At 60.2% G+C, this 14,962-nt stretch overlaps 1 protein-coding gene across 1 annotated transcript in view; it reads left to right on the top strand.

The window, feature by feature from the left end:
• Positions 1-11,908, top strand: part of SPEG (striated muscle enriched protein kinase) — a 55,763-nt gene extending 43,855 nt beyond the window's left edge. The window contains exons 27-39 of the mRNA XM_089916332.1: positions 172-214; positions 1,445-1,513; positions 1,755-3,696; positions 4,000-4,131; positions 6,804-6,920; positions 7,037-7,204; positions 7,298-7,759; positions 7,889-8,504; positions 8,997-9,236; positions 9,324-9,547; positions 10,384-10,459; positions 10,697-10,846; positions 11,444-11,908. Of these exons, the coding sequence (XP_089772458.1) occupies positions 172-214; positions 1,445-1,513; positions 1,755-3,696; positions 4,000-4,131; positions 6,804-6,920; positions 7,037-7,204; positions 7,298-7,759; positions 7,889-8,504; positions 8,997-9,236; positions 9,324-9,547; positions 10,384-10,459; positions 10,697-10,846; positions 11,444-11,636 (4,432 nt within the window). The 3' untranslated portion in view covers positions 11,637-11,908. The remainder of the gene's footprint in view (positions 1-171; positions 215-1,444; positions 1,514-1,754; positions 3,697-3,999; positions 4,132-6,803; positions 6,921-7,036; positions 7,205-7,297; positions 7,760-7,888; positions 8,505-8,996; positions 9,237-9,323; positions 9,548-10,383; positions 10,460-10,696; positions 10,847-11,443) is intronic.
• Positions 11,909-14,962: the final 3,054 nt, after the last annotated feature.

Raw genomic sequence — 14,962 nt, 5'->3', positions numbered from 1 at the left:
CGAGGAGCCTCCCCCATGCAGAGTCCCCTCACGCCGCCCCTACTCCTGCCCAAGCCTCCGCCCATAGACAGTCAATCCCCCAACTCCTTAGGGGCCCCGCTTTCCCAAACATTTATTGAATGAATGAATGAATGAATGATAAATCCCTTCTTAATTCTCTTTCCTTTGCAGGAGGCCTACCGCAGAGGAGACCCTAGAACATCCTTGGTTTAAAGTGAGTCTTGTCTTGCAAAATGGTGATGGAAGAGGTGGAAGGAGTGAGAACGTTATTAACAGCTCCATTTTATTGAGTCCCTAGTGTGTACAGTAACCATGATATACATTTTATTTACATATGATCTGTTAGCCTGACAATAGCTCTACAAAGGAAGGTATTATCACTCCCCTTTTCCTGATAAGGAAACTGAGGCTCAGCTTGGGGTATCATGGACTCCAAGGCACAGGTCTGGACCCCCACCCCTCATCCTAGGGATGCAGTGTTCTCCCTGGCTCTCGAGAGCAGCCCCAGTCCTCCTCACTCCTGTGGCTCGCCTCCATCCTGCCCTGGTCCCACACACTGTGCTTCGTGTGTGGCCTGGCTGTCTTGTGCTCTTGGCTTTTTTTTTTTTTTTTTTTTTGTGGTACGCGGGCCTCTCACTGTTGTGGCCTCTCCTGTTGCGGAGCACAGGCTCCGGACGCGCAGGCTCAGCGGCCATGGCTCACGGGCCCAGCCACTCTGCAGCATGTGGGATCCTCCCGGACCGGGGCACGAAGCCGTGTCCCCTGCATCGGCAGGCGGACTCTCAACCACTGCGCCACCAGGGAAGCCCGTCCTCTTGGTTTTGAACTCCCTATGGCAGAGTTCTCACTCATCTTCAAATTCCAGCACTGCAGGGCACAGCGCCAGGCAGAGGGAGGGGTTCAGCAAATGACCCAGAAAGAGCGACTGAACAAACCATCCAGGGAGCATTGTGCTGGGTCAACAGAAGGCTGAGGTCATTCTGGTATCTGTCCTTGGAGTACAAGCCTGGTCTCTCAGATCAGAAATGAGCTCTGAAAAGGTGGCTGAGGGAAGCATCTGAGGTCTGGCCCCCCAAGGCTCCAGATAGATGCCTGGGGCACTGTCTCTACATGGAGACAGATGGTGAGCTGGGGAGCAGGGTTCAAGCTGAGGGCCTGAGCACGGGCCTCCCAGGGCAGCCAGTGTACCAGGACAGGGCCTTGAGCCCTGGCGTAAGCTCTGAAGCCTGGGAGCCACCGATTTCCTGCCTCTCCGTCCACACGTGGGAACCTTGACTGTGGGAGGTATTGTGACAGATACCCTGGGAAAGGGAGCCCCAGGAGCCCAGACTCGACGCTGCTCTGTCTACTGTCCCCTCCTGTGGACGTTGTCTCTCCATTGCCAAACCTGGAAGCTTAGGGTTGACAGAGGACTTTCCCTCAGGCCCTCTTTCTTGGTTTACAGGCACAGGCAAGGGGCGCAGAGGTGAGCACGGATCACTTAAAGCTGTTCCTCTCCCGGCGGAGATGGCAGGTGAGTTTGCCTGGGACCTGCTCTGTGGCTTCATCTTCTCATTCTACAGCCTCCTCTCTCTAACCCTGCTTTTTCTGTCAGGTGCCTTCACTTCTGCTCATCTGTCTTGATCCACCTTTTAATTCTCTCAGCTCCCACTTCTGCCTGCCGTAGGCCTTCTCCCCCGGGGATGAGGTGGGCCTGAGTGGGTCAGTTTGGCCCCATGGGTCCCTCAGGTCTGACTCTAGTACCCTGTCTCCAGCGCTCCCAGATCAGCTACAAGTGCCACCTGGTGCTGCGCCCTATCCCTGAGCTGCTGCGGGCACCCCCGGAGCGGGTGTGGGTGGCCGTACCCAGAAGACCACCCCCTAGTGGAGGGCTGTCGTCGTCCTCCGATTCTGAAGAGGAAGAGCTGGAGGAGCTGCCCTCAGTGCCCCGGCCACTGCAGCCTGAGTTCTCGGGCTCCCGGGTGTCCCTCACTGACATTCCCACTGAGGATGAGGCCCTGGGCGCCCCAGAGGCTGGGGCCGCCACCCCCATGGACTGGCAGGAGCAAGGAAAGGCCCCTTCTCAGGACCAGGAGGCCCCCAGCCCTCAGGTCCTCCCCTCCCCAGGCCAGGAGCCCAGCCCCCGGCGGGGAGAGCTCCGGAGGGGCAGCTCGGCTGAGAGCGCCCTGCCCCGGGCCGGGCCGAGGGAGCCGGGCCGGGGCCTGCACAAGGCAGCGTCTGTAGAGCTGCCGCAGCGCCGAAGCCCCAGCCCGGGGGCCACCCGCCTGACCCGAGGAGGCCTGGGTGAGGGCGAGTACGCCCAGAGGCTGCAGGCCCTGCGCCAGCGGCTGCTGCGGGGTGGCCCTGAGGATGGCAAGGTCAGCGGCCTAAGGGGCCCCCTGCTGGAGAGCCTGGGGGGCCGTGCCCGGGACCCCCGGCTGGCTCGGGCGGCCTCCAGCGAGGCAGCGCCCCACCACCAGCACCCGCCCGAGACCCGGGGCCTGCAGAAGAGCAGCAGCTTCTCGCAGGCTGAGGCGGAGCCCGGGGGCCGGCATCGCCGAGCTGGGGCGCCCCTCGAGATCCCCGTGGCCCGGCTGGGGGCCCGCAGGCTGCAGGAGTCTCCCTCCTTGTCCGCCCTCAGCGAGGCCCAGCTACCTAGCCCGGTGCGGCCCAGTGCCCCTAAGGCTTCAGAACCTCCTGTCGCCACACCCAGTGATGCTGCACAGCCCTCGGCACCCCAGCCTGCCCGAGAGAAGGCCCCAGAGTCCACGCCAGAACCAGCCCCCAAGCCTACACAGCCCGCCCTAGCTCCGCAAACCCTAGCGCCCCCCCTCACACCCTATGCCCAGATCATGCAGTCGCTCCAGCTGTCAGGCCACGCGCAAGGCCCCCCGCAGGGCCCTGTCGCATCGCCGTCGAAGCCCAAGTCCCACCCGGCTGTGTTCGCCAGGGTGGCCTCCCCACCTCCGGGAGCCTCCGAGAAGCGCCTGCCTTCCGCCGGGGCTCCGCCAGGGCCAGCCGAGAAAGCCCGGGTCCCTACGGTGCCCCGCAGGCCAGGGAGCAGTCTCAGCAGCAGCATCGAGAACCTGGAGTCGGAGGCCGTGTTCGAAGCCAAGTTCAAGCGCAGCCGTGAGTCTCCCCTGTCGCGGGGGCTGCGGCTGCTGAGCCGCTCGCGCTCCGAGGAGCGAGGCCTCTTCCGCGGCGCGGAGGAGGAGGACGGCATGTACCGGCCCAGCCCGGCGGGAACGCCGCTGGAGCTGGTGCGACGGCCTGAGCGCTCCCGCTCCGTGCAGGACCTCAGGGCGGTCGGGGAGCCGGGCCTCGTCCGCCGCCTCTCGCTGTCGCTGTCCCAGCGCCTGCGGCGGACGCCACCCGCGCAGCGCCACCCGGCCTGGGAGGCCCGCGGTGGGGATGGGGAGAGCTCAGAGGGCGGCAGCTCGGCGAGGGGCTCCCCGGTACCGGCGGTGCGCAGGAGGCTCAGCTCCACGCTGGAGCGGCTGTCGAGCCGCTTGCAGCGCAGCGGCAGCAGCGAGGACTCCGGGGGTTCGTCGGTCCGTAGCACGCCGCTGTTCAGCCGGCTGCGCAGGGCCACGTCCGAGGGCGAGAGTCTGCGGCGCCTGGGCCTCGCGCACAACCAGCTGGCCGCCCAGGCCGGCGCCACCACGCCTTCCGCGGAGTCCCTGGGCTCCGAGGCCAGCGCCACGTCGGGCTCCTCAGGTGAGGAGGGGCCCAGCGGGAGAGTGGAGGGCGAATGTGTGAACGAGTGTGTTTGGAGTGCGGGTGTGGGGCTGGGATGACAGGTGCGCTGGAGGGACGCTCTGGGAGAAGGAGAGGGCCGGGGACACCCACCGCAAAGAGGCTCAGGCGTTTCTGGAGGCCCTGAGGACGGAACTGGCAGGGCTGGGCTGACGCGAGGCCGAGGGGCAGAGGCTGGTGTGGGAACAGGCTAGGGTCGGGGCCAGAAGTTCTCTGTTCTCTCGTACCGGCTGGGCAGATGCTCATGGGCCTGGTTCTTAGCAGCTCCTGCAGAAAGCCGAAGACGCCTGCGCTGGGGCCTCTCTCGGCTGCGGAAGGACAAGGAGTTGTCACAGCCAAACCCCTCTGGCAGTGTCCAGGAGAATTTGGGTCACCAGTATGTGCGCAGCGAGTCAGGTAATAGAGGCCTGCTCGGTGAGTAGTCCCCTTTGAGCCGCCGGGAGGGTGGGGAGATGGCCCGCGTTGGGGGAGCCCTGGCAGCGGTGGAGGGAGCCTGGAGTCAGGAAACGACAACAGCAACAGTAATAGCAGCTACTGTTAATTAGCAACGCCAAGCGTCCCATTAAGCACTTTACAAGCTTTGCCTCACAACCCTCCCACATCGCTTAGGAACTATTCTTGTCATCTCCCTGTCTTACAGGTGAGGGAACAGAGGCTTAGCCATGCTAAGTAGCTTGTCCAAGTCACAGAGCTGGTAGGGCTGGACTGTACGACCCTCTGCAGTCAGAGCCCACAAGTCGCTTCACGACATCGTACTAATGCCTTTCTTTGGCCAGCTTCCTCCCCAGAAGGTCTCTGTCACTGGGTGTGGTACTGACAGAGCTTGGGATAGGGCTCCCTGCCTCTCAGCCCCCCTGCAGATGTGTGTATGCGTGAACATGCTCCCAAAGACACCCTTTCTCTCCCAGCCTAGAGGCCCGCAGTCTGGACTGTGCCTCCAAGCTTCCATTTCTCTGTAGCCCCAAACACCCGATCACCCCTCCCTGTCCCCTCTGCCCCTACAGAAGGCACTTCGCACAGATAAGCAGCCTCCAGGGCTCTTTGCTGGGGGGAGGGACACCTGAGATATGCTCTGGTCCGTTTCTCTTGCCACTTGTCCTGGGGCTGCAGGGAGGGAGGTATTCTCCACCTGGGTCACCTCAGTCCTCTACCTGAAAGGGGGGTGTTACTCAAGGACAACAAGCAAAGGTTCAGGAGGCCAGGGTTTCCAGACCAGCCTGCAGAAAGCAGCAGGCCCACCAAACCGGGCTGCGAGCAGGACCTTTATCAGTCACCATCTGTTCTCCTCCAGTTTCCGATAAAACTCCTCAGAACTGTCCCAGACGCGCCTCAGCCAGGCTTGCTACTGGACACGTAACCGTGTCTCGCCTTGGTCAGGGGAGCCAGGAAATCTCACTTGAGGCAGTAGACGGTGGGGCTCTAGTGAGGGAACAGGAGGGAGGGAGGCCAGCTGGTGGGGGCAGTGGTGGAGAAGGAGCGGGGAGAGAGAGGGAAGCCAGCACTGCGGCCTGGGGACAGCTGATCCCTTCCCACCTGGGGCCTCCCTCCCACCTCCGTTTTGCTTGTGCTGCTGATTCCTTGCCGAGGCGAGGCCGTGTCCCATTACTTCATCCTCTCCCCCCTCCCCGCAGGAAGAAGGCCCCATGTCCACTTTACCAACTAGGGCTGGCCCCTGGGGAGATGGGGGTGGAACTGGCAGAGCTGGGCCAGGGTCACCTTTCACCTCTCCTCCTCGGCTTCCTCTCTCTCCCCCCTACCCAGTACCCTCACTTGGTCTGAAGGCAGCCCACTGACGAAACTATATTCACTTTATGTTATTGGAGCCTCGGTGTGGGACCCCTCCTTGGGGAACACTGGGGTACAGTGGGAGAGGGGGCACGCTGCTGTCCTGATCACCCACTTCTGCAGATCCTCTTCGGCCCAGTTCATCCGTGCCCTACTCCCTCCTGATTCCGCAGACAGGCAGCAGCTGGGGCTCCCAGGGGTATCTACCTCTCAGCTCTTTCTGCCCACGTGAAAGAAATCCACCCCCACCCCCACCCCACCCCGCCATCCCTGGACCAGAATGGGATTTTTCTAAAAAGACATTCCCAGGGAGCAGGAGTGCAAATCCTCATGGCACTAAGGAGCCACAGGCCAGCAAAGACGTTGGCCATTCGCAGCCCTGCCGTGGGCCCATTCACCAGCCAGCTGTGAAGCCAGCTTTGCTGAAACAGCCTCTTCCCACGGGGGTCTGTGCCTGGCTTCTCTACTGGGCATATTAACAAGATAATAACAACAACAATAGAAGCTAACACCTTCGAGCATTTATTATATGTTAGACATCTGCTAAGCGCTTTACGTGCCTCTCTGAATTCTCATAACAGCCCTCTGAGCTGGGTGTTATTATTTTCCTCAATTTACAGACAGGGTCCAAGGCCATGCAGATACTGTCTCTTTCCCCTTCAAAAGCTCTCACCACTTAGCTGACCTGAGGGAGTGCGTAGAAGGTCTGGGACGGACTCCCCAGACCCCAGGGGGCGTGAGGGATGAGGGAGACGGACACACGTTCGGGGTTTGCCCTGGGTTTGCCTTGGCTTCAGGTCTTTTGAGATGGCACGTTTTGACTGAACATTTGTTCACTCCTGGGAGTCTCAGCTCAGGTCACCAGCTCCTGTCACTTGCCCTGCGGTGCCCCAGAAGTAATAGGTATTGCAGGAGCTTAACCACTGTAGTTTTTCAATATTTGGTTTTGTTTTATCTAATAAGTGCTTACAGAGCACTTACTTAGTGCCAGGCCCTGCTCAAAGTGACTTACAAACATACGAGGTAGCAGCGACCAAGCATCTTCAATGGTCAGTAAAAGATAATTCTGCACACAGTGAGTGCCTGGGAAACTGATGCTTTGCCCCAAAGGAGATTCTCAAAGGCAAGGCCTTCTACTTCCCCCCTCTGACTGGGAAGAGATGGCCTTTCAGTCTGCTCCCCGAAGGCAGCGCCAGCTCTCACGTGCATCCATCCTCCCGTCGCTCAGCAGCGAGTGAGCCAGGGGCCCCGCAGACCCAGGGCTATCTTTGCTCTCCCTCCAGACTTCCCCCCGGTCTTCCACATCAAACTCAAGGACCAGGTGCTGCTGGAGGGAGAGGCAGCCACCCTGCTCTGCCTGCCGGCGGCCTGCCCTGCGCCCCACATCTCCTGGATGAAAGGTGAGGCGATCACTTCTCTCCCAAGGCCAGGGGATGTTCAGTGGGAAGTGGCAGCCGGGGGTGCCCAGAGGGGGGCTTCACTCAGCAGCCTCTTCCTGCTCCTCCTTTGCCCCCAGACAAGCAGTCCCTGCAGTCCGAGCCCTCAGTGATCATCGTGTCCTGCAAAGACGGCCGGCAGCTGCTGAGCATCCCCCGGGCAGGCAGGCGGCACGCCGGCCTCTACGAGTGCTCAGCCACCAACGTCCTGGGCAGCACCACCAGCTCCTGTACCGTGGCTGTGGCCCGTGAGCCCGGGGCAGGGACCAAGGGGGCTGTGATGGGAGATGGGCCCTAAGCTAAGGCACAGGGGCTCACTGTGGCTCCCTTTCTCTTGCCAGGCATCCCAGGGAAGCTAGCTCCTCCCGAGGTGCCCCAGACCTACCAGGACACGGCGCTGGTGCTCTGGAAGCCAGGAGACAGCAGGGCACCTTGCACGTACACGCTGGAGCAGCGGGTAGATGGTGAGGGACCGACAGGCTGGTGGGGGGGGGTAGGGAGGGTGGGTGGAAGGCAGAGAAGCTGGGGAGACGAGTGCCTTCCCCGGGCACAGGTCCCCAGGCTCCTCACAGATGGCACTGGGAGCTTGGGCCACCCCTTCTGTGGCCTCAGCCCCTCCCCCATGCTGCCTGTAGGCGAGTCTTCCTGGCATCCCGTGAGCTCGGGTATCCCTGACTGTTACTACAACGTGACCCACCTACCAGTTGGCATGACTGTGAGGTTCCGTGTGGCCTGTGCCAACCGCGCTGGGCAAGGGCCTTTCAGCGGCCCTTCTGACAAGGTCCTCGTCAGGGGCATGCGAGGTCAGTGGGACAGGGTGGGGGATGTCCAGAGAGGGCAGGGAACCCTGAGTCCAGGGTCCACCCCCTCCTTGGAACACCCGGTTTTGCCCTTGGGGCACCACGGTGATGATTTTCTCTGTCTCCACTTAGACGCCTCAGCTCTGCCATCTGCTGCTCACAGAGATGCCCCTGTTACCTCAGGGCCAGCCAGGGCCCCGCCTCCTGACTCTCCTACCTCACTGGCCCCTTCACTGAGCCCCTCCCCAGCTCCTGCCCCCCCAGGCCCCCAGTCAGCCCTTCTCAGCCCCTCATCTTCCCCAGCACCCCCCAGTCAGGCCTTGTCCTCACTCAAGGCTGTGGGTCCACCACCCCAAACCCCCCCACGAAAGCACAGGGGCCTGCAGGCTGCCCAGCAAGTAGAAGCTACCCCACCCAGTGCCCAGGTCTCCCCGAGTGAGCCCAAGTCTTCCGTCCCTGACACTGGGACCCCGACCACAGCTTCCACCTCTCAAGGGGTGAAAACAGCATCTTCCTCAACTCCTCTGTATATGGTGACCTCCTTTGTGTCTGCACCACCAGCCCCCGAGCCCCCAGCCCCCGAGCCCCCTCCTGAGCCCACCAAGGTGACTGTGCAGAGCCTCAGCCTGGCCAAGGACGTGGTCAGCTCCCCTGGGGGTGGTCCCCCCAGTGCTCTCAGGCCAGAGGGCACCACTCTTCGAAAGGGCCCCCCTCAGAAACCCTACACCTTCCTGGAGGAGAAGGCCAGGCAAGCAGGGCCAGGGCTGGGGAAGGGAAGGAGGACAGAGGCGGGGAGCGGGTGGAACTTAGGCAGCACAGGGATTTGGAGAGGAGACCAGCCTGCTGGGGCCTGGGGAGGGGGCAGGGAGCCGGGACAGGGGACGAGATCTGGGTCCTTAGCATGATTAAGTTCAGATTTTCTCTGTGCCAGGCCCCGTGCTAAGCGCTTTGGCCATATGATCTCATTTAATATTTACAACTGAGAGGGAGACACTGCATTATTCCATTCCACAGATGGGAACACTGAGGTTGGAGAGGTTATGGGATTTGCCTGAGGTACTGAGCCAGTTAGTGGCAGAGCTGGGGCTCAAACCCAGGCTCCTGGGATTGAACTCCAGAGCCCACCCTGGGAACCACAGCATTCTTGCCCCCAGCAGTCACTGCTACTCCTTGCTTAGCCCACAGAATGCAAGTGTTCCCCTCTCTCCTCTGAGCCTATGATATGCCCCCCAACACACAGAGGCCGCTTTGGTGTAGTGCGCGCCTGCAGGGAGAATGCCACCGGGCGAACGTTCGTGGCCAAGATCGTGCCCTATGTGGCCGAGGGCAAGCGGCGGGTCCTGCAGGAGTACGAAGTGCTGCGGACGCTGCATCACGAGCGGCTCATGTCCCTGCACGAGGCCTACATCACCCCACGTTACCTCGTGCTCATCGCTGAGAGCTGCGGCAACCGGGAACTCCTCTGTGGGCTCAGCGACAGGTAGCTGGGCATTCTGGGGGAGCAGGAATCAAGGATGGGGGGAGCTGAGCTGGGATATCACCTGACCCACCCCCGCCACCCCTCTAGGTTCCGGTATTCAGAGGACGACGTGGCCACCTACGTGGTGCAGCTGCTACAAGGCCTGGACTATCTCCATGGCCGCCATGTGCTGCATCTGGACATCAAACCAGACAACCTGCTCCTGGCCCCTGACAACGCCCTTAAGATCGTGGACTTTGGCAGCGCCCAGCCCTACAACCCCCAGGCTCTGCGGCCCCTTGGCCACCGCACGGGCACGCTGGAGTTCATGGGTGAGGGCACCATGCCAGCCGGGGGGGAGGTGGGGTACTGCCAAAGGGGCAGCAGCCAGGGCTCACCCCACTTCACTCACCTGTGTGCCATTTATTGAGTGCTTACTGTATGCAAACAATGAATTAAGTCCTTTCCATGGACTTTTTTCAGCTTCTCTTTATAACAGCCCTGGCGATTGGCATAATATTACCCCTATTTTACAGATGAGGAAACAGAGGCGCCGTGAGGTATTTGTTCAATATCAGACAGTTATAAATGGTAGCGCCAGGACTTGATAAAGCTAGAAAGACAGGAGAGTCAATGATTAATTTACGTAAAAAAGGGAAACCAGCTACCATTTAGCTACCTGCTAAATACTTTCTGTTTGTCATCTCCATTCGAGTAATTCTGCAAGCCACACTTTACAGATGAGAAGATGGAGAGCCAGACAGGTTTCGTACATTGCCCAGGGTCCTGTCGCTAGAAGGGGCAGGCTGGGATTAGAGCCAGCCAGGCTGATTTCAAAGGTGCTTAATCTTGGTGTGGGCCACACCCTTTGTGAATGGGCGCCCACCTTCGGAGCTGATCCAGGAGAACTTGTGACCCTGGTTCTTAGCTCCTCTGCGGTTCTGGGGACTGCCCACCATTCAGTGCCTGGGCTGATTCCTCAGGTGCCCCACATCTCCCCTGGGGGCCACTCTGCCCGCTGGCATCCAGGGCCTGCTGCTCTAATGTACCCATGGTCTGGTGACCTGGGCACTGTCCTGCTTCTCAAGCCCCCAGGGGCCTCCTCTGCCTCTCCCTGGTCCCTTGCCACCAGGAAGCTGGTTCAACTTGGCCTCTTGTCTCCTGTCAGCTCCTGAGATGGTAAAGGGAGACCCCATCGGCTCTGCCACGGACATCTGGGGAGTGGGTGTGCTCACTTACATCATGTGAGTGCCCCCAGGACCCACCCTCCGCCTGTACCCTCCCCCCCGCCTCCCCAGCCACGCATGCATGTGCATACTCGTGCACACACACACACACATGCACATACACATACGAGTACCCAGGTGCGGGTAGCCTTGTCCCTGAGCGCTGTGCCCCTAAGAACCTCCACACTAACGTCCCCCTGGACCTGTGAGTTGACCCTCAGTCTGCATCTGTCAACTGAACTGTCTCCTCCACAGGCTCAGTGGACGCTCCCCGTTCTATGAGCCAGACCCCCAGGAAACAGAGGCTCGCATTGTGGGGGGCCGCTTTGATGCCTTCCAGCTGTACCCCAACACGTCCCAGAGCGCCACCCTTTTCTTGCGAAAGGTCCTCTCAGTGCATCCCTGGTGAGTGGGTCCCACACCTGCCAACCTCCCAGCATTACGTGCCTCTGGCCTCAGACTGCCCTGGCCCAGCCCATGCCTAAGCCCCCACCTCCTCCCCCGCCCCAGTAATACACTGCTGCTGCTGCTACTACTACTACTACTACTACTTTTCCTACTCCTACTCCTCCTAAGTGGCTGCACTACCACCATTTAAAGCCCATAACAGGGGCTTCCCTGGTGGCGCAGTGGTTGAGAGTCCGCCTGCCGATGCAGGGGACACGGGTTTGTGCCCCGGTCTGGGAAGATCCCACATGCCGCGGAGCGTCTGGGCCCGTGAGCCATGGCCGCTGAGCCTGCGCGTCCAGAGCATGTGCTCCGCAATGGGAGAGGCCACAACAGTGAGAGGCCCGCATACTGCAAAAAAAAAAAAAAAAAAAAAGCCCATAACAGCCCTATGATGTAGGCAGAATCACTGTCCCCATTTCAGAGACTGGGAAACTGAGTCCCAGAGTTGTCTAAGCTCACTCACTAGGGGCAAAGCCCTCTGGGAGGGTGGGGCCCCCTCCCTGCTCTGGGAGCCGTGCCTGCAGGCTCACTGTCCCTGGCTTCCCCTGGCAGGAGCCGGCCCTCCCTGCAGGACTGCCTAGCCCACCCATGGCTGCAGGACGCCTACCTGATGAAGCTGCGCCGCCAGACGCTCACCTTCACCACCAGCCGGCTCAAGGAGTTCCTGGGCGAGCAGCAGCGCCGCCGGGCCGAGGCTGCCACCCGTCACAAGGTGCTGCTCCGCTCCTACCCAGGCAGCCCCTAGTGGCTCGGACCACAGCCCGGCCTCGGGCTTCGACTCTGGGTTCCTGCTGACGCCCCCTGGACATTCCAGGGCCCACACTGAGCCGGGTGGGCCCGGGGCTTTGGACACCAGCAGCAGCAACATCCGGCCGGGCTATTACCTCATGGACCTGCGGGGACAGAGACCCCGGGCTTTGGCCAATGCCACCCGGCCAGAACCAGAGTGGGAGACCCGTTGTCCAGGCTGGGTGGGGTCAGGAACAGGAAGGGGGGCAAGAAGGGAATGGGCAAGTGACGAGGAAAAGAAGATGAGGAATAGGGAAGGGGAGACTCTCGGAAAGTTCTGGGGGAGGGAGACAGTGCATCTGTGGGAGAACCAACCCAGGAGGGTGGGAGTGGCTGAAGAGGAGGAAAAGCGGGGAGACCAGGCTGTCTACAGGCCATGGGCTGGGAGTGTCGGTGAAGCAGGAACAGGACATGTAGACGGTGCCAGGAAGCCAGAGCCAGTATGTGAGAGAGGGCAGTGAGGTGGGGGAGGGAGAGGAGAGCCAACTCAGGTGGGGCTGGGGTGGCCAGCTGCCAGCATCCCCAGGAGGAGAAGCATGGAGGGCTGGAGGCTGGAAGTAGTGGCCTCTTGAGCCCGCGCTCTCCTGTCCCAGCGGATGCCGCTCTGGGCACTGTGCTGGCCGAGGATGTTCTCATCACCTCTCCGTGGCCTTCGCCCTTCTGCCCATTAATATTTATTTATTTATTGACTTTTATGAAGTCTCTCTGCCATCCAATCCCTACCGCCTATGTTGTCCTGACCATCCCCGAAGCCATTCAGCTGTCTGTGCAGCTGTCTGTCTGTCTGTCTGTCACAAGGAAAATAAAAACGGCAAGCAGCAGGACCTATGTGTGTGGTCTATGGGGAGGGATGGCTAGGGGTACTGGGGGTGCACGATGCTGGGGGTACTGGGACAGGGGCATTCCAGCCTTCTCCAGGCCAGTGAGAGCCAAGGTATACTAGCTATAGCACCTTGGGACCTTCCTACCCCACCCCTTGACCCTCCTGGCCCCTCACGTCTCCCTTATTCCTAGAGGGAGGGAAGATGTAGGTCTGTATCTCCATCTAAAGTTTCTGGAATCCTGGCAGGACCACTGAATCCCCACCACCGCCCTCTAACCAGACTGGCGGCCCCCACCTCTTCTCACATGTTCCATCATCACAGCTGGGAGGATGCTGGGCTCTGGAATAGACCAGCCCACACCCCAATCCAGGCTCAGCCTTCTGCGCTCTGCCCAGGAGACAGGGCAGCTCTGGTCCTGACCCCTGGGGCGGAGGGGGTTTCATCATGATGATTGGTCAGAGCAGGATGTGTAAAGAGCTCTAGAGGAAACCAGGACAGGCCCACTTGCCCACGCTCTCAGTGTTGCACCGATCAGGACACATGGGGTACCAGCAGCACAGGGCAGCTGTGAGCGCTCTGGTTGGCGTGTCTGCTGTGATGGGGCTGTAGACGAGCATTTTCCTAGGGCCCAGGGACACTCAGTCTGGACCTTCTTAGTCCCATGGCAAGCCAGGGTTCCGCTGGGGGCTAAGGGGCCTTGACTCTAAGTGCCCCCTGCGGTGCCACGGAAGGGTCACTGGGTCCTATAACTGAGCTGCCCTGCCCTGAGGTGGGGGGAGGGGGAGCCAGTTCTTGTGTCCAGAGGGACTTTTCCCCACGCCCCTCCTCCCATTGCAACTCTGCTCTTGGCAATGTAAAAGGAATAAAGGCTTTCACCATGAGCAGAGGGACCTGGTGCTGGTGTGTTGCTGATTGAGGTTGAGGGCCTCTTGGATGTAGCCCAAGCAACCCTTTGCCTAGCCCACCCCAGTCTCTCTGGCTTCCCAGGACCCCAGGGAAGAGGCAAGCCCCATCATCATAAAATAAGAGGATATTAAAGCCAGCTGGAAGAGGCCAGAGGGACACCTTTCCTACCTGCCATTTTAGCGATGAAGATGTGCAGTTTGCCTGTGAGAAGCTCTAATCCCCTACACACTGCAAATGTTTTCATATAAAAATCAGGTGCCTGAACTCATATCTTGATAAATGGTAAAATTCTTCTCCCCCCTCTGATCTTGAGCTTCCTTCTCATCTCCATTGGAAATGGCATGTGAACTGCTTGTTCCAAACCCGGAGGAGCAAAGGTAATTTATGTCAGCAGAGCCATGTCAAAATTGCTCTGATCAAAAGGTGACAGTGCCCCAGACCTGGGCAGGCAGTTACAGTGAATAGAAGCAAGGCTTACCTGGTGCCCTGGCCTGGGCAGACTGGACTCCAGGCAAGTCTCAGAGGGATTAACCCCTTCATCCCAGGTGCTCTGATGCCCCTATGCACCAGCTGATGCCCAGAGAGGGAGCTTGGCTTGGGCAGACCTAGAGTTTTAGAGTCAGTATTAGTGCCAATCTCCAGGGACAGTGTAGCCCAGCCTGACCGACCATGTCACATGGAGGGGAGTGAGTGGGAATGGGGTGGCAGGAGAGGATGCTGTTCCCCAAAATCTTTAAGGTCCCCTCTAGGTTTATCTCAGTTTACCACCAGGAGGCACAGTGTGGAAATGACAACCCTAGACTCCTGGGGTGGGGGGAGTAAGGCGCTTCCAGATTGGTTCTGACTGCCACGTGACCCTCTCATAATTGGCTAGATGGGCAGTGAAGTCCATCGCTATTCTAGCTTCAGTCAAGGGCACCTCCACAAACACTCGCACCCCTTCACTGACTGTGTCCAGGAAGGACATGTTGTCCCACTGTCCAGGGACTGACCTGAGTATAAACTACCCCAGCAAGGAGCTGAGTCTCTTGTCGACCTGAGGCCTTGTCTGTTCCTCCTGGGAGTGGGATGGCTACCTCCTGCTCTGGGAGGGCATGGGGTCACATCCAGCTGCCCAGCTGTCAGGGTGCTGACGTGTGAGGCACCCCAGAGCCGCTCAGGTTTCCCCCCGGGGCTGCCCCTGTGGCTGAGTTAGCATCCCAGGCATTCTCAGGCTAAATAAGGAGCCTGTCTGGGTCAGGGGGCGGGGGCTGGGGTCCCCAGGGGCTTGGGGCAACCACGCCAAACAAGGCAAGGAGAGGAGAGATGTATAAAACCTGGGCCTGGGGCTGAGCACCTGCCTGCGCCCTTGCTGTGCCATCTGGAAGGGCTCCGAGCCTCCTGCTACACAGCCAGTGGACCCGAGTCCCGAAGTCAACCCCTCACGGTGAGTTCAGATCCTCAGGTCGGCCCTAGACACTCCCACGTCGGGAGATGTTCTGAATCTGCAGGGAAAGGGCTGAAGTTTGGAGTCTCTGTGTCAGCCTAGATCCCTTTGTTTTCTGTTCTCCAG

This window comes from Delphinapterus leucas, chromosome 8 (assembly GCF_059928025.1).
Source record: "Delphinapterus leucas isolate spDelLeu-1000000601 "Yukka" chromosome 8, BTC_Dleu_Yukka2, whole genome shotgun sequence".
Lineage (NCBI taxonomy): Eukaryota > Metazoa > Chordata > Mammalia > Artiodactyla > Monodontidae > Delphinapterus > Delphinapterus leucas.
The sequence above is the reverse complement of the archived record's forward strand: the minus strand, read 5'-3'. Positions and strand labels throughout refer to the sequence as shown.